General features: G+C 46.9%; 5 protein-coding genes across 10 annotated transcripts; 1 reads left to right on the top strand and 4 right to left on the bottom strand.

The window, feature by feature from the left end:
- Nucleotides 1-116: 116 nt before the first annotated feature.
- LOC117144134 (mitochondrial thiamine pyrophosphate carrier) lies at nt 117-2,804 on the bottom strand. Of its 2 annotated transcripts, XM_033309160.1 has the most exons (3): nt 2,541-2,804; nt 2,201-2,441; nt 117-1,736 (listed from the first exon to the last, which is right to left on the bottom strand). In XM_033309160.1, exon 3 carries the CDS (start codon nt 1,632-1,634, stop codon nt 636-638), a length of 999 nt encoding a protein of 332 aa, XP_033165051.1. In that variant the 5' UTR covers nt 1,635-1,736; nt 2,201-2,441; nt 2,541-2,804; the 3' UTR covers nt 117-635. The 2 variants fall into 2 exon arrangements, with proteins under 2 accessions (XP_033165051.1, XP_033165050.1); XM_033309159.1 differs by having other exon boundaries at nt 2,201-2,804.
- Nucleotides 2,805-3,052: 248 nt separating this feature from the next.
- LOC117144133 (arrestin domain-containing protein 2) lies at nt 3,053-5,681 on the bottom strand. Its single transcript, XM_033309158.1, has 4 exons — nt 5,405-5,681; nt 4,191-4,558; nt 3,600-4,131; nt 3,053-3,539 (listed from the first exon to the last, which is right to left on the bottom strand). The coding sequence occupies exons 1-4, from the start codon at nt 5,517-5,519 to the stop codon at nt 3,181-3,183; spliced, it is 1,374 nt and encodes a 457-aa protein (XP_033165049.1). The 5' UTR covers nt 5,520-5,681; the 3' UTR covers nt 3,053-3,180.
- Nucleotides 5,682-6,125: 444 nt separating this feature from the next.
- On the top strand, nt 6,126-17,243 carry LOC117142287 (arrestin domain-containing protein 17). Its single transcript, XM_033306173.1, has 3 exons — nt 6,126-6,670; nt 14,498-15,886; nt 15,968-17,243. Exons 1-3 carry the CDS (start codon nt 6,556-6,558, stop codon nt 16,024-16,026), a joined length of 1,563 nt encoding a protein of 520 aa, XP_033162064.1. The 5' UTR covers nt 6,126-6,555; the 3' UTR covers nt 16,027-17,243.
- Nucleotides 8,013-12,926, bottom strand: LOC117142288 (GTP:AMP phosphotransferase AK3, mitochondrial). 3 transcript variants are annotated; one of them, XM_033306175.1, is made up of 2 exons: nt 12,837-12,926; nt 8,013-9,012 (listed from the first exon to the last, which is right to left on the bottom strand). In XM_033306175.1, exon 2 carries the CDS (start codon nt 8,976-8,978, stop codon nt 8,328-8,330), a length of 651 nt encoding a protein of 216 aa, XP_033162066.1. In that variant the 5' UTR covers nt 8,979-9,012; nt 12,837-12,926; the 3' UTR covers nt 8,013-8,327. The 3 variants fall into 3 exon arrangements, with proteins under 3 accessions (XP_033162066.1, XP_033162067.1, XP_033162065.1); XM_033306176.1 differs by lacking the exon at nt 12,837-12,926 and adding an exon at nt 9,730-10,256; XM_033306174.1 differs by lacking the exon at nt 12,837-12,926 and adding an exon at nt 9,723-10,255.
- Nucleotides 10,501-14,276, bottom strand: LOC117142286 (tetratricopeptide repeat protein 14 homolog). 3 transcript variants are annotated; one of them, XM_033306171.1, is made up of 9 exons: nt 14,130-14,276; nt 13,677-14,079; nt 13,398-13,609; nt 13,123-13,334; nt 12,837-13,055; nt 12,266-12,732; nt 11,849-12,146; nt 11,755-11,766; nt 10,670-11,600 (listed from the first exon to the last, which is right to left on the bottom strand). In XM_033306171.1, exons 2-9 carry the CDS (start codon nt 13,942-13,944, stop codon nt 10,670-10,672), a joined length of 2,619 nt encoding a protein of 872 aa, XP_033162062.1. In that variant the 5' UTR covers nt 13,945-14,079; nt 14,130-14,276. The 3 variants fall into 3 exon arrangements, with proteins under 3 accessions (XP_033162060.1, XP_033162062.1, XP_033162063.1); XM_033306169.1 differs by having other exon boundaries at nt 10,501-11,600; nt 13,677-14,275; XM_033306172.1 differs by lacking the exon at nt 11,755-11,766 and having other exon boundaries at nt 13,677-14,275.
- Nucleotides 17,244-17,626: the final 383 nt, after the last annotated feature.

Here is a 17,626-nt window from a genome sequence, read left to right as displayed (position 1 = left end):
CAGTTCAATAACATGTTTTCATGTTATTTCAATTGGAAACACCTTTAAGCTGAAAATATGAATAATTAAATCTTATTGGCAGGGACAATCCTCATTAAAAATAAAAGGTTTTTCACTGCTGTGATGTAGTCAATTTTATTAAATTCCCTGAATACTTAGGTGTAATTAATTAATTAAATATCAAATGAACTGCCAGCGCAGTCGTTTCGTTTGCGAATCAAACAAAAGATAAATAAAAATTTGAATGTGTCTGAGAAGTGAGGTGCTCTGCCGCATAATGAACTACAATCTATAACTTAACTGGTGCGCCAACTATTTTTGTGTGTACTAAAGCGCTGACCAAGTCGATTGGTCTAAGATAAACAGAACCCCCAGAAAAGATACGCACAACCGAAAACTAATCAACAGAGTTAGCCTAAGTCTTAGTATTATTTACGCGCTGCGGTAAATACAGAGGTGGTCAAAAGTATTTACACAACGAGCTTTTTTTTCAATTGTCAACTAATTGAAAAAAAAGCTCGTTGTGTAAATACTTTTGACCACCTCTGTAGATATAAAAATAGAAAATACAGTGTAGATTCCGTTTGGGCGCACAATGGCTTTGTGCCGCCATTAACCCCGACTCCAAGTCCGACCTAGAAGCGCACCTGCTTGAGCTTATCGTAAATGCTGAAGTACAGGGCCGTCGTCATGCTTGACTTAAGGAGTGTGGGGGCCACGCCCTTGTACAAGCCCCTAACGCCCTCTTGGCGCACGGTCAGCCGCAAACAGTCCCAGACTCCGTGGCACTGCAGCGTCTGTCCGAAGGTCTGGCGATTCGACTCGAAGCCCTGGATCTGCAGTCGCTTCTTGATCAGATCGAAGGGATACACGATCGTCTTGGAGAGCATGCCCGAGGAGGCGCCCAGTCCCAGCAGCGTCCACGTGGGCAGTTGGCTGCGATCGCTCACCTCCAAGAAGGCGCACGCCCAGTCGCTAAACAGGCGGTAGGCCATGAAATTGGTGCCCATCAGCGGCGTTATTTGCAGCAGGGCGGAGGAGAGACCGCGGTACATGCCGCGAGGACCCTCCTGGCGGACAATCGCCGACACAGCCCTTGTTGCATTCCTGTATCCCTTGCTGGTGTCCTGGGCAATCAGACGAGTGCGGATGACGTCCAGCGGCGTGGATATGATCACTGCTGCTCCTCCGGCCGCAGCGCCGCACAGGAAGTTCGAAAGATGCTGATGATCCGCCAGATAGCTGGTCTGTTTGGCCCTCAGACTGAGCTGCTCGTACGTCCAGAACTGGCAAATGCCGTACATTATGCTCAGCACCTGGGCAGGATTGTGCCCCTTCCAGAAGGCCAACAGACCCTCCTCGCGATATATGGTTTTCACCGCCTGTCCGATGGATGTGTATTTGGAGGTAAGGGCTCCTGGTCCCTCCTTGGCGGCGTTCTTGCCCAGCGGCTCCACCTGCAGCTGGAAGCGGATCTTGAGCACGTCCAGCGGTTGGCAGGTGGAGCGAGTAATGGCCGCCGAAAGTCCACCGGCCAGCATTTGATGCAGCTGCTCCCGCGTACTGTGCTTGCGTCGCGGAACGGGAGCTGTGGCTGTGGTCGCCTCGGTAGTGGAGCCTGTGGTTACCGCCATGTCTGCGTCGGAGCTACCTTTGGTTTCGCTTTTCGTGTGCGTATGTTTGCTCGTGCGGATTTCACTTTTATTGCTGCGACTGCCAACTTTTCAATGGCATTTCTGAAAATAAAGAAACGCAGACAGGTGGATACGTTATTACAGTCGGAACTCTTTAGCTGCTACACCTAACTCGGACTTAGCATCTCCCATGAGGTTGGATCTTATAGGTATAGCTTATATAGTCTCAAAAAGAATTTGTTTTAATGGTTATTTGTAGTTTACTTGACTCTTGTGAAATTCAAGGCAGATGCTGTGAAAAAGAAAGCTTAAGATTGTTTCTTGATAGAAAAAAGAGCCGAATATATGATATGCTGTACTGTGCTATCAGAGATGGAGTTTCCGAAAATCCGACTTAGCTAAGCTTGCCTGTAGCTTTCATTCAAAACGTTTTAGAGGTGCGGCAGGGCGCAAACTTCGACTTGTTTACACATTCATCAAAGTCGATGGACAAATTGGTGTGTACAAGTGCGTAGACAGGAATTGGGAAATAGTAGGAGTGGAATTCATCTGAGGATGGGACTTACAAGTGTCATGCTCCACGGAGCGTGCGTATGTCTCTGCGATTACTTCACTATTATCTCCGTATGTTATGGCCAATTGCCCGCCAATTCGCAGAGCTCCCAAGTTGACTCCAGGTTCAAACGGCCGTTCATTGATTGACAATAGCTCGGTAGGTATTCGGGTTTATCAGCGATTTCACTTTTTCCCGCTTTTGTTGTTCGATGTCTCGGCGACCGTTGTCCAGTTCCCAAAATTCCGATGCTGCTGCTCAGATAAAGAGACAAAGGCATTGGCAGCACGCTCGATGGTGATGATGATGATGTTGCTGAATGTCTAGGGCAGCGCACTTCAATCTCAGCTCACCTGGAGCAGATGCGTCCGTTCGCGGGCAGAGTGCAGCAGTAACTGCGGCGGCGACGCTTCTTCATTACAGGCGGCGGCCCGTGGATTGCGTCAAAACTTTCTTTTCGCCAGATTTGTAATAGCGCCGCCGTTGAGATGCCGTTGCAGTTGTGCGGCGATCCAATCCCCTGCTGCCGCTGTCCAAGTTGGCCGCTTCCCACTTCCACAAACTGGTTTTCCCAATTCAAGCCGCGCTGCTTCAATCCTCTACGCAACAACAACAAAACAAACCGAGTTACGTCGCCAAGTGCACGGAATCAGCTGTTCGAGCCGCTGGCGATGAGCTTTCAGCGAACAGCGATGCCCACTCTCGGCTATCGCGGTTAACAACAATAGCTAGAAAATAGCTAGCATCTAACTTTCATTTTTAGGATTTTCCTAATTGGGAGCATATATATTTTTTAATAGTAGGCATAGTTCCTGAAACCAGATCACTGTGTTTATACTCGAGTTGATTGAAAGACCATTTAGGATTAAGATATTCCTAACTATCGATATTACTATAGCTGTCACGTGCACAGCGTTGCCACTTATGCGGGCTTTTTTTGTATATTTAAAAATGGCTTAAAGTGTAGAATACAAAATGGTTAAGTTGTGGTCCCTATTTCCACCCAATGCCGCCAGTGGAGGAAGCAGCTGGAGCACTAGGCGTGGGTTTATAGTCAGGTGGTACACTGAATCCAAGCACCTCAAAATTACCGCCTGGCGGAGAAGCAACAGGTATGTTGGTCGGATATGGTGGCGATTTTTGTGCGGCTGGCGACACAGGATTTGGTGTGAATTTCACAGGAGTAGCAGGATGCGCATCCTCTGCCTTGGGATAAAGACTGGGAAAATTAGCTGCCCCGTTGGAGCCATTGGTTCCAGGCTTTCCATCAAATGGGTAGACGGGATATCTTGGCTTAAAGGTGTTGGACTCGAATTGCTCTTCGCTGACGTCCTCCTGAAAGTTGGGTGAGCCTAAGCCGGAGAAACGTTGATTAATATTAATAATTTATAATACTTAAATGCAAAACGAACCTGGATGAGAGGCACCACTCGGCTGGGACTTCTCCGCCCCGGGTCCCTTGTCATCAGCACTTCCCAGCAGCGGCACTGTGCCAATGGTTATTGGAAAGTCCATTACCAAGTCACCACCACCGTGCAGCTTGAAGGTCTTGGCGATGAAGCGCAGTGTGTAGCTAACTCGAATGGGATCCTTTTCGCTTTGCGTGGATGGAGTAGTTGGCGGCACCGTGAGGAACTCATCGAACTTGGCCTTGTTGTGCTTCAGCACCTCACCGCAGTGCTTGTCCGCCACCCGAGATTCGGTGACCTTCAGCTGCTCCTTTGCGCCCGATGAGTTCGCTCGATACGAGACGTTCTTGAGCAGACGCACCTTCACGTCCATGCACTGGACATCCGACTGGTTGTCCAACACCAGATGGAAATGAATCTTCTGGCCGGGCACGTAGGCAGAATAAGAGGTGCTCACGTCCATGATCATCGGCTTGTGGGCACCGAAAATGGAGCCCCACCAGAAGCTCTTCGACTCCAAGCGTTGCAGGGGTTCCTAAGGGAAGTGCGCTGCATAAGGTTATCCACTTAAGAAGAAGAACCAAAACTACATACCTTATATTCCAGCCGCTTATTAAGATCGTGTGGCAGGATGACCGTAAAGCACTGCTTAAAGGTGTTGTTGTAGCGAACCGCGCGATCGATGGTCAGGGTCACCTCGTGTTTAATCTGACCATGAGCACCATTGAAGGAGGTGGGTGCGTTGGGCGGAATTGTAGCCCGGAAGGGGAAGACATACTTGCCGGTGGGCAACTCCAGCTGGGAGCCACCGGCCTGTCCATAAACCGGCTGATCAGTGCTGTAGTAGACCTCGGTGGTGGTGTGGGTCACCAGGGTCTTGGTCGTCTTCCCATCCTCGCCCACACGCTCCTCGCTTTCCTGCCAGCGCGTCTCGCCGTATCCATTTATGGTTATAAAGATCGCTGCAATTGGGTTAATTTGTCTGTACTGCCGGGTATGTAATTCAATTATGCATTTAGTTTAATTGCCGTTGACCTTGGACCTTTTGTGTGTTTCGGATGTAGAATTGTATTGGAAAATGGCTCAGCTCCAAACAACTGCCTTTGTTAATTAACTAACAATAATTCCGGGAATAATTTAATCATAAGCATAAAAAAAAACGACCTAATACTACCTAATAAAGTTCACCTAATAAAGTTCACCGTCCAAATAAAGCGCTGCTGAAGCTCGACTTTTTGATACCCTAGGAATTATTTGATTATTTGAATTATAATGGAGTTTTGTTTTATGATAATGCGGATAAGGCCGACTTAGCTTGCTAATGGGTTTTGTATCAATCTATATCTGTATGAATTACCCCTAATTGACCCAAAATGCTACCTATACACTACAATTTAAAGGTATTGGCACGAACGAGCTGACCAGTAACTGAATCAAATATCTAATAATACAAACACAGCGTACGCAATTTCAAAACAAAACTAGTTTTTACGCCGCTTCAGATATCAGATATCCGAAGCCAGCCAAGCGGCCACATGTGTGTTGTATATAAACTTTATGTATACATATATGTACACTTGTATATACAATAAACATTTTTCAAGCAGATCTACCGGCAACATTAACAATAAAGCAGCGCACAACAAAGCATCAACAATATTAATGACGACGCGACTACGCAACAAAAGTGGATGAGAACGGTATGGGAATCAGAATTTGAATGGGGATGGAGGGGGATGACGTCATGGTTTCGAGTCCATTAGAATATGTATGTACTGCGTCTTCTTCCGCATGTCGGTGCCACTTACATCGAATCGTCTTGGGGCGCTCCGTAATCAGTTCCGCCGTGCCGGAGATTAGCTGACCGGCTTGATAGACCCCCAGGGGATTGCTGTCGAAGACGAAGTTCACCTTGCTGCTCATCCTGTGCAGAATTGACTCCTTGGCGACGGTGTCAGGCGGTATCAAGTTCCGTTGTTTGTTTTATTGATAGTTGGTGTGAGAGGTTGGGATTCGATGGATTTGAGGGTTCCGGCAACTCAGCTCGCGAGCACCGAACGCGAGCAGCTCTGGCTTAATACTGAATTCTCAAAAGTCGATGGTGAACCGAGAAGCAATTTTTTGTGCCTGTGAGTGTGCAGATTACAAGAAGAAGAAGCGAAGGAAAAAACGGGGAAGCACACGGAAAACCGTATGGAGCATTAAGCCTGCTAAGCCAACTAAAGCTTAATCTTAATAAAATATGTATGTATGCTTTAATCATCGCTGATATTTAAGCGGAGCGTTTTGTTAAACAGAGAGTTTCTTTTTCTCTTTTCAAACATCAAACCCTAAAAAAAGATCAGCACTACCAAGCATTTCAGAACTATATGCAAACTATTTACAACTGAAAACGGTGCATTTGAAAAACACATTTAAAAATACCGATTCAAAAGTCTGCAAATTAACCGCTTCAACTAGACAACCGCCAGGTGGCAGCACCGCGCAACAGCTGTTCCTGCTATCGGACCGCCGCTCTCCCGTTTATCGAAAGAGAGAGCTGCAGCTACAACAAAAAAGCGTAACTCTCGGATCTCGTAAATTTATAAGAAATTTAATTATTCAACCCGCCAGTGGACGACAGCAATCGAATTAAATTAGCCCGGGGTGTGCGACCATCACTTGTGGGCCATTGCGAATTGATGGATATCGAGATTCCCCAAGAATTGGCCACAATCAGCGCGAAAAAGCTCCCACTCACCGCGCGGTGTGTGTAGTAAAATCAAATCGTAAATCGTGAGGCGAGTGCGTGTGGTGGTGCTACTATTCTGCATATACTTTAGGGTGGTGCGGGCCGTGGTGCTGCAGTGCATCCACGTACGTTTCTATGTGGCGGCATTTTGATGACGAAATTATTTTTGGATAAGTGCGTGAGGAAAGTGGCCAAATCGGAGGAGTCATCACCATCAACGCCAGCAGAATGGAAAGCGAGCGGCTGCGAATCACGCTGGACAGTGCGGATCGGGTTTACTTTGCGGGCGACATAATTCGCGGGGAGATCTGGATGAACGTCAACAAGCGCACCAAAATACGCGGTAAGTGCCAGTCGAGCATAACTTGCCGCTTCCTGGACTGCACATTTCAAAGCCCGGCTTGCATCATCCCGTGACTCAGGCCGCTGTAGACACGCAGAAAAATAATATCAGATATGAGTTTGCAAGCCATTCGCACATACATTTCAAAACCCTATATTTCACGTTAGGCTCTTAGTTTATGCTTATGGCTCTTAGTTTATGCTTATGGTTATTTACAGACTATAGATCGTGTATCGTGTACCAAAAAAATTTTGTTTTAATCGAGTAATCTAATATTAACAAAGATGGTTTTCTGCACAACTTGCCATCATGTACTCCACAAATAGAAATGTGTTTTTTTCTGTTTTGTCAGCGGTTTGCAACCCATTGTCCGCCCGATGGCCAGCTGGACTTTCGTTGCGGCCCCATTCGCATAAACAAAGAACTCCATCAGTTAACAAAGCACAGCGGCCATTTTATGGGGCTTCCTCCCCTCCCTCCCTCAGCTGCACCACAATTTCGAGATTCTTGCTCGCAAATTCCTCCAATTGCCTTCGGCGCTCGCCTTTCATTCATCGATAAGCTTTCAATTGCCGCCCGTTGCATTTGCAATTGAATTTCTTTTCGTTCTTCACGATTCTTGAGTACTGGCATTTGTTTCAGGAAATGCCAAGCCAAACGAATCGCGCGGGTGCGAGCGGGAGGGATAGAGGGTGGGGGCATGTGCGAAGAGCGGAGCACTCAGTTGGCGTGCCGAAAATGCCGTAATATGGGGCCAAGCGCAAGTCGGGTCTAAATGAGAGAGAGAGGTGAGAGGGCGCTCTCAGCACAGTGGAGGCCACAAAGGTGTTCATATAGATATTATTTTTAATTCTCCAGAAATAAGATTCCTAGTAATGGTATATTAGGTAGTATAGTATTTATCAAGGAAAACAACTATCTCCAAATTATTATGAAGTTACCTTTAAAACAATAAGTGGCTTATTGAATGTTATATAAATGATTTAAACAATTTTAAACCTGACCTAATTGTGCGCCCTTGCCTGTCAACAAAGCGCCTCTCTGTTGTGATTTGCCACTATACAGGTGTGCGTGAGAACAGCAGCTGGTCCGTGCATGTGTGAGTAAGAGAGCGCGAGACTAAACGGGAGCGCCACACTATCCCATATCTTTTAGAGTTTAATGCGCTACGCCATAAAAAGAAGGGCATTTGGGTGACATCAGGTGAAGCCATAGGTGTTGGCTTCACACATGGGGCCAAGTGTTTGTGGACATTGCCTAAAAATAGATCGACGGCTGTCCGTTAACTGCCCCAAAAGTCAAAGTCGGCTGTTATGGCGTTATCAGCGCAAATATATATATATATGTATGTATATAACAAACGCGATTTATTATCAGAGCACAGAATACCAGTACAAAAATATGTTTATACAAAAAAGGGGGGAGCTGCAAGACATGCTCATGAGGGGAATGATATCTGTGGAAGAAGGAATACATGACAGCTGCTACTGTGTAAGGCTTCGCAATTACATTAATTATACGCTTGTTCCTCTTAAACAAACATATTTCATACGTATTCATTTATATATATGTATATCTAAATATATTATGCACTTAATTGAACACAGCAGTTTATCGTTAGTTTGTGCACATTGGATGTAATTTCGGGGTTGTTCAATTACGCATTTATGCGGTCGTTGAGGAAAAGCTCCATCATCGGCCAGATCTCCTTAGTCTTTTTTCCCTTGAAAGTGGCGACCAGGCCCTGCTTTTCGTACCAGGCTATTACCGGGTTCATCACCTCATCGTAGAGCTCCAGTCGCTTGGCCACCACATGGGGTTTATCGTCTTCGCGTTGCATCAGCGGCTCCCCCGTCACATCATCTTTGCCAGGCACTTTGGGATTCTTGAAGCCTATATTGTACACCCTGCCGGAGGGCGCATGGATCCAGCGATTCTTGACCCGGTCGATAATCACACTGTGTGGAACGTCCAGCGTGATCACGGCATCGATTTGCTCGCGCGCAGACAGTGCCTCAGCCTGGGCAATATTGCGCGGGAATCCGTCCAAGATGTACGACCTGTTGCCTACCTCGGTTATCCGGGCCAGCATAGTCTTGGTCACAATCGCGTCGGGCACCAGTTTACCTTCAGCAATGTACTGCTTGGCCTTCTTTCCCAGTTCCGTGTTTTTTATGATGTTCTGGCGCAGAATGTCGCCCGTGGAGATGTGCACGCATCCATGGTTCTTGCAGATCAATTCCGAAATAGTTCCTTTGCCCGAGCCGGGGGCTCCGATTATCACAGCGCGAAAGATTTTCGTATACATGTCTAAGCTTCTAGTTCTTTAACCTCTCCTTGAGCTGCAAGAAAAAAATTGAATAGGTAATTGGATAAATTTAATATGATATGATATAAAATGAGATTTCGGTTTATCTATTTAATAAGAGCTGTTTTTATATTTTGATTTAGGGTCAATAACTCATAATCTTGGCAGTAAAACCAAAATTATTCCAGTTGACCATATTCGACTACTCTTATGGGCGATAAGATTATCAAGCACGCCACAATTGTTTGATACAGAGGTGATGAAGGTTATAGTTTTCGCTATAGCTTATGTGTTTTATGACTAATCACGGGAATCTAATTCAATTGTGAGCACACACTGCAATGAAGAAGATTGGGTAAATATAACACTAAATCACTTGTCAGCTGTTGTCCCCGTGAACCAACATGCCGCTTGGCAACAAGTGTAGCGCACACACTTCAAAGAGCGCCACCAGCAACAACAACAACCAGCAAGAGACAAGCGTGGCTTTTCAGCCTTATGTTCTTTGTCTTCATGTATAACCAGATATTGTTGTCGCCTCGCTTATCGTCCAAAGTCCGCACGGAAAATTATAGAGAATATATGTGCACATGTATATATGTACGTGTTTAGTGTTAATGTCGCGCGTGTTGCGTTGTTTTTCTGCAATTCTGCATTTCTGCACTGCACGCGACCTTGCACTTTTACTGGCTTTCATTGTTATATAAATTAGCAGCTGGTAAAACCACCTCCTTTCACACTTACACGGCACCTTGGCTTCTGGGAAAAAATTCGGGTGTCCGCCGACGTATCTCGGTAGCAATTCTCGTCCGCGTACTAATTTGTGCGATAACTTGTCGCCGTAAGTATTCTAATTCCGTGTCCGCAGCTGCGGCGTCCGAAGTTTGTTTTTTCTTATTTTTTGTTTGTTCCGCTTCTGCCGGCTGGCGAATATCAAATGAAACAAGTCGTTATCTTTCGTGTTTGCTTGATGCTTGTTGTTTAGCTTCCAGACTTGCCTCTCTCGCTTTAGCTCTCTCTTAGGAGCCCCAACTAACACTAACAGCCGGGTGTTCGTCCCCTCTTTAACCACTTTCTCTCTTACTCTCCGTCTCTCACTGCGAAAATGCAGCGTGAAGTGTTGATAAGGGGCACGGCGGGGGGATACACTCTCCGGGATATTCCGCTCTCTATTGGGGCTCTCTTACACTCTCACTACGCGTTGGACTTAGTTCCTTCCATGTACAATATCTATGATATCTGAAATACAAAAATGACACACTAGCTTGTTTAGTTTTGAATACACTTATCCTAACGATTAATTTTGCCTAGGTATTCGATTCATATACTTACATGTGTAATTTATTTTTATTCATATACTTACATGTGTAATTTATTTTTATTCATATACTTACATGTGTAATTTATTTTTAACTAAAAAATATTTTTATGTTTGTACGCTATATTAAAAATTTAAATACCGACAATTTCCTGATTTTACTTTACGCTACGTGTTGTCTGAAAGGAACCAATAATCGATTGATTTTTATAGTTTGTAATAAATTCGCTTCGCAAGCTTCTTTATTTAGTGACCAAAGAACAATTCCCAAAGGGAGCGTTTTACAAATTTGAATATCAAATCAAATGTACCCTATCAGCTAAAAGGAAACTTAAGACTGGTAGGCGAGGCCCTGTTCACGGCGAGGCCCTGTTCACGCCCTTTCTTCTCGTCCAGATCTATCGTCAGCAAAACCCTTTTTCGGCGGAGTAGCTGCCCTCTCATCGTTGCCATTTGGCTCCACGGTGCGGGATACACTGTGTTTATGCGGATTGTACCAGGAGTACCTGCTGCGATTCACGGAGCCACGATCCCTCGGCATGTAGCGAGACTGAAAGCGTCGAGGACTTCGACTGCGTGAGCGGGAGCGACTGCGGGATCGGCTGCGTCGGTAGCGGGAAGCCGGCGATGGTGTGCGACGGGGCACAAATGGTGAAGGCGATCGGCGTTTCAAAATGGGCGATGGAGACCGCCGACGATGAAAGGAGCGCGAACGGCGTGTTCGGCGATTACGGTAGCGTCCAATCACAAAGCGATTTCCGTAACTGCGTGGCGAGGGGCTACGCGAACGGGAGTAGCTACGACGGCGACGCGACCGTGATCGGCTAATCGATCTGGACCTCGAGTCAGAACGCCGGCTCCTGAGCGGCGAACGCGTGCTCCTTCCAAGCCGACGATTCCGTGAGCGACTTCGCGAGCGGCTTCTACTCCTACTCCGACTGCGGGAGCTGCTGCTCCGTCCTTCCTTGAGTGGCTCCGCTGGCGCTGCAAGACGCAGCATGCCCAGCTTGTCCATCTGCAGCGGTCGTTTCTTGATCTGAAAGGAGAGCTTGGGTGCCGGCTCCGGATGTTTCATTTGCCCCAGAAACTTGGGCGCTGGTGGTGGCTGGGCTCCTCCGAAGCCAACAACGGAGGCCGCATGACGCGATGTGCTGGGTCCCATGTTGTCAAAAGTTGACATTCTGGATGGGTCTACTGTTTTTTTCATTGGTGGCGGCGGAGGTGGTGACTCTTTTCCTCCATCTTTTAGATAGCTCTTGATCTTGGCCTTGAGTTCCTCATCGTTCCTGGTGCTGTTCATGAGCCTAAAAGAAACGCAAACTGTGGCATTAACTGCGTATTGTAAAATATTCAACAGCATTGACACCAAAACCGCATTGTGCACCCCGGATTGTAAGGAATATCGTTTAGGATGCAATTGCAGTTCGGATGTCAAGCTAAATAATTCCTGGTACATACTTGTTGTCTTGTCTATCACAGTTGGTTAAGCAGGGAGAATCTCAAGAAAATGTATTCTTATTGTGCATTGAGCATCTTTTGCTGCAAAACTCACCTGAGGGCCTCCTGGAAGTCAATCTTCTTAAGCAATTCAATGGGATCCTCCGTTTCGGACTTGGTCCTGGACCTCCTTCGCTCCTTCTTGTCCTTTTTCTTCTTTCCCTTCTTCTTGGCCTTCTTGTGTTTGCTTGCCTCCCTCAAAAGCTTCCGCACACTCGACACGGTCTCGTCGTCGTCCAGACGAAACTCATTTGCCTTATGGGCATCAATGACGGCCAACTTTTCGTCTCCCGATTGCTTTAGCTTGTGTTGGGCATAAAAGGGCTGACTAATGTTTGACTTGGCCTTTCCAGCTAGAATTGGGAATAAGTTATCGGTTTGAAGAGCTCATGAGGGAATAATAAACGGTGGATCAGTGCTTAGCTAGCTGCAAGAACCCTCCTTGCACTGACCTCACACAGCATGTACTCACCCGAATCTTCGCATTCACTATCACTGGCACTCGATGAGGAGGACTCGTCTGAGGAGTGGCCACCGGTCATGTTGAACGGCTCAGTGCTTATTCTACGCTTACCGTCTCCACTTCGATGCAGTGCGTCCAAGGACTGGCGTGCCTCTTCGTGCAGCGGCAGCAGATTTAGGCAATCGCTATAGGCCTTAACTGCTTCAGCTATGCGATTCTCCTCTTCGTAGCTGCGACCCAAAGCCACCAGCGTTTCGCCCATGTACTTGCGCGCGTTCACGTGATACTTGTTCAGGTGCAGAGCCTTCTCAAAGTCCTGCAGCCCTTTAAGAAAGCTGCCGCGATTCGCGTAGAGGGCACCGCGTGCCACCAGCGCCTCAACATTGCGCGGATCAATGTTTAAGGCCTTGTTCAGGCACTGAAAGGCCTCGACCTGTTGGCCGTTCTTAAAGTGTTCGATGCCATCAGCCACGGAGCTGATCAGCGGCCAATCAATGAAGGTGGGTGTTGGGTGCGATAGGGTGTGCGAATGATGGAATGACAAACACTCTCAAGGCTTAAGGTCAGTATATAGACTTACCGGAAGGCCCACTGGGAGGCCTGCTTCTGCCGCAGCTCCGCGGCGCTCTCCTCGTCCGGGAATCCCGCCCTTAGATATGACATCAGTGACAGATTCTCGTTTGGCTGCAGTCCGTTCAATTGGAACAGCAAATCGTAGTTGGGATTTTCAAACTCTAAGGCTTTGTTTAGCTCATCCTCGTAATGAGACGCAGATGGATGATCCACGTTATGGATTTTACTGCAAGAGAAACATTCGTTAAACATAATTTAAGATATGCATTAAAAAACGATAAACGATTCTTTACCTATAATACTTGGGCAACTCCTTAAAGTCACAGAGACCAAACTTTAAATCCGGCACCTTGTTGAACATGCCTATCATGTTCAAAGAGAGACGCTCGGTATCCGCGGATATGTTGTTGATCTCACAGCGCAAGATGTCATTCTGGACGAAGCTGCGCGGATTGCCCTGCTTGTCTAGGGACACGGGACCCCAGAAGTCCTGCAAGATCACGGCCTACGACGAAATAGATATGCTTAGTATGCGAAATATGACACAGATAGAGGTGTTGGCTGTTACCTTTATGGGAATGTCAGCCAAGTAGGCGTGTTTGGGCTCAGCAGTGCAGAGTGGCTTCACTATGAGCCGGTTGCCGCTGGCCAGCCTTGTCACCTGCGTGTAGATGATGTCGCCCTGCTTCAGCGCGGACAGTCGGTGCGCCCATCCCTTGCGTTTGTCCTTCACATTGAGGAAGAACTCGAAGGGGGCCATCTGCGTCATGTATGTGTTGCCTGCAAGGAACATAGCACTGGAGTTATCCACTGACTATCCATATACAGTCATAGGCTCTAAACCCACCTTGTGCCAGCAGGGAATCCTCCATGACATTGGCCACCAGCGTGCGATCATACAAATCGGTGGCCTTCCTGGCCAGAAACTGATGCATCTTCAATCGCTTGGCCCGCTCCTGGAAGGTGAAGTACTTCTGCCGCTCCTGGTAGACCCCATAGTTCACCTGGGTGAGGCCCATCAGTCGCAGGTCGTCCACGCCGCGCTCGTCGTCCCAGATCTTTTGGAGCGGCTGGCCGTGGTAGCTAAGGGCCTGGCCGATATAATCGAAGTTCATCTTGGCAGCGCGCACCTCTTCGCTTCACAACATTTAAAGATCAAGGATTTTTAAAGGGCAAAGGGAACGGGATGCGGCAAAATCCACACTCGCTTTAATTGGGCGAGAAAATGTCGGCACCGGTTTTGCGTCGAACTAAACGCAAATTAGATTTCCAGTCACTCGAGGCAGGTGGAGCAGCTCACCCTTTCGGTTCTCCTTAACCGCTACACAATGAATGGTATTTTTAGGAGTATAACAGGCATTAACGAAAGGATTTTCTGATTGAATTTCTGGCAAGATGTGAAAAGTACGTGAAAATATTAATATGTCCGTCTTTGCTAACACTTATAATACCATACGGCGTCTGAAAAAATGTGCAGAAAATGCAGCCACACTGCTACCGATAATATCGAGGCTTCGCAACCTTGCTGTTGTGGTGGTTGCACTCGCTAGTGAAATGGATGGCAACGCTAGCATGGATGAAAACTTTGCTAATTTAAATTTTAAGCCGTTTGCAATGAATTTGCAATGATATAAATTTGTTTTTAATAAACTTAATTTTTTTTTTCAGCCATCAAGGTGCAGGTCACCGGCAAGGGCAAATGCAAATGGATGGAGATCCTGCGCAAGAACTCGAACAACAACGAGTACTCCCGCAGCCTGTTCTACACCAGCAAGGAGGTGTATGAGCACAGCGAGACGCCTCTGCCGGATTTCGAGCCGCGTGGCCTGGAACTTTCGGCTGGGGAGCATACGTTCATCTTCGAGGTAGCGCTGGGTCGCCAGCTACCTTCGACTTTCAAGGGCAGCTATGGCGCTATCAAGTACAAGATGCGCGTGCTCATCCAGCGACCGTGGACCTTCGACGAGCGCCACACGATTCCGTTCACCGTGGTGAAGAACATGCCGCTCCAGCCGATGCAACGAAGCATACCCAGTTCGCTGGAGAAGCAGGTGACCAAGACGATCAGTTTGTTTGGCACTAGACCGATCACCCTGCTGGCCCTTCTGCCCGAGGATTTTGCGGTGCGCGGAGAGCCGCTTAGGATTTGCGCCACTGTGATCAACAACAGCACCACCGCCGTGGAGAAGCTGCGCTTCACCGTCCTGCAGTACGTGACCTACTACAGCCATGTGCCACTGAGGGTGCAGAAGGTGGAGTGCATCGCGGTGGCCACCAAGGAGACGGGCTCGGTGCAGAAGAAGACCGAGCGAAGCTTTGCGCACGAGCTGCTGCTGCCCGATGGAGCTCAGCCGACGGATGAACAGATGAGCGGCGTCATCACCATTGTATACGAGCTGCGTGTGGAGGCGGTGCTGCGTGGATTCTTTAAGAACTTGATCCTTAATCTGCCCTTCAAGGTGTACTCGCAGGATCCATCGAATAGGCAGAGTTCGCTGCGGCCACCGCCACCGCCACGGCCAAACGATGGACCACCTGGTCCGGATCTGGGCTCCGGCAATCTGTTTGAGCCCGCCCTGCCGGTCTACCCCTCACTGGACTCTTCCATTGGCTCGCCCTCGCACTCCTCGCAGTTTAGCGAGTGCAGCTCCATCAACTCGATAACCTCGGACTCATCGGCGGCCACTCTGAGTCCCGCCGTGGGCGCTGGAACCGGTGGCATGGATATGTCCTACACTTCGGGCTCCCAGTCCTCGCAGTATGGTAGTCCCTTGGCCAGGGCCAGCTTGCGCAGCTCCAACGTGCCCTACATGCCCTACTCGTCCAGTCCGCTTATGGTGCAGTCGTATCCGCCACCCCACCTGCCCGCCTACCCGCTCCCGGAGTCGCCGCAGTACTCGCTCCTTGCGCTCACACCTCCGCCGGCCGGAGTGGTCGCCGCTCCGCCAACAGGCGGTGGAGCAGCAGGAGGAGCTCCGGCCTATAGCCAACTGCCATCCACCTCGGCCTCAGCATCGTTCCTGCAGCCTCGCCAGGCGCCTGGAGCCCATGAGCTGCGTAAGTTGGGATATTCGACATTACAATTGTATCAAACAATAATTTAATGTCGTTAAATATTCTCTTATATTTATTTCTCAGCACCTTCCTACGAAGAGCTCTTCGGCTTGGCCAACGCCCCTCCGGGAACTCCAAAGTGAGGAGTGATAGGCAGTCCTGAGCAGCCACCCAGTTACGTCCAAGCTTTGCCTAGACATAGAGCTTCAGGTTTACTTTATAGTGTTATAGAGCATCAGAATATCGAATATATCCTAGACGACCGCCTACGCTACGAGCACAAACCATATGCAAATTGTGCACAAATCAAGTTATACGCTGATATATCAATTTTATTTTCACCTTTGATTGCACTATGATTAGTTGAAACTAAGTTCGGATAGGGCAAATCGGTTTCCAGTCTGATATTAATTTGCACTTTTTGTATACACATTGATATTGCAATACTTTTTGTTCAACTGTATTTTTTTCGACAAAAATCACAATTGTTTTTGTTCCCTTGTCCCTCATAACTTGAATTTAAATAGCCAGAAAATATTGAAATTTATTATATACTTGCGAAGTATATCGAATCCTAAGCGAAAACTATTTTGCAAATTATCTTTTACTAGGAATACACATTTATATTCGAACAAATTCAAAATTAGTTTAAAATGAGATATAAAATTGCTAAACGAATTATTTAGGTAAAAACGAACAATCAAGAGAATTTAACTTTGGAAGTCTGTCTTCGTTTGAACTTTATTAGCTTAGACAGCCAAAACTTGCGCATTTCTGAGAATTGAATCTTGCGAATTACTCAAAGACTCATGAGTATTTATGTCACCACTCACTATACTCGAAACATATGGTATATCCTGCCCGCCTATTTATCTTCCATTTCTTATTTATATACGTCCGCCTGTCCAAAGATTCTGATGAAAACGGTTTATAGATATACTGTCTCAATGAAATTCTATACCAAAACAGGTCACTAACATTACTATTTATTTCTCTCACTGCATTACGTGTTTAGCATTTAAGTACTTAAGCACAAATCGAATATGTTGAAGGATGTTTTGGTTCTTCCAAGATGCGAAGAATCAATGAATCAATAAGCTTTAGTGCCTCTGTATGATGAACAAATCGAATGGTTATCGTTAAACAAACACATACAAATGTATCGACGAACAATTTTTATACAAATATTACTGATAATCATCGTTTGGAAGCAATGTCAACTTTTAGTTTTAAGCGCACGAAAGTATATTATGTACGATCAAACGATTTCGTTAAGGTGCTTTACAAATCACTATTTTTGGATACCAATTTTTTGTTTTCCCTTTGATTTACACATACGAAAAACTGAATAAAATGTTAATATAATTACAAAAACTATTCACTTATATAATTTGTATACCTCTATATATCCTAAGCTGTTTGGAAACGCCCTAAAATGGGGATTGTTAAAGCAGGTCATGTAACTTCCATCCAGCCCCTCAAAAAACCGTGCTCCTTGTACGTGCTAAATTACAATTTGAAGTGCTCGAAGGAAAGTGCGTTGCCGTCGCCCACGCAGCTACCTCTGTCTGCTGGACCTGTTCGGCTGGACAGGTGGATAGCCAGGCCATGTGAGGGGCCACCAGGTGAACTGGGGGCACGTGTGCGGCTTTTGTAACAAGTAACGGAAGTGTTAAGTCAGGTGTAATTGTTTTCTTTCATATTTTTTTCCAGCTGCCGCTGACGAGGGCGACAATTTAGTTT

This window comes from Drosophila mauritiana, chromosome 3R (genome assembly GCF_004382145.1).
Source record: "Drosophila mauritiana strain mau12 chromosome 3R, ASM438214v1, whole genome shotgun sequence".
NCBI lineage: Eukaryota > Metazoa > Arthropoda > Insecta > Diptera > Drosophilidae > Drosophila > Drosophila mauritiana.
This window is presented reverse-complemented; position numbering and strand designations above follow the sequence as displayed.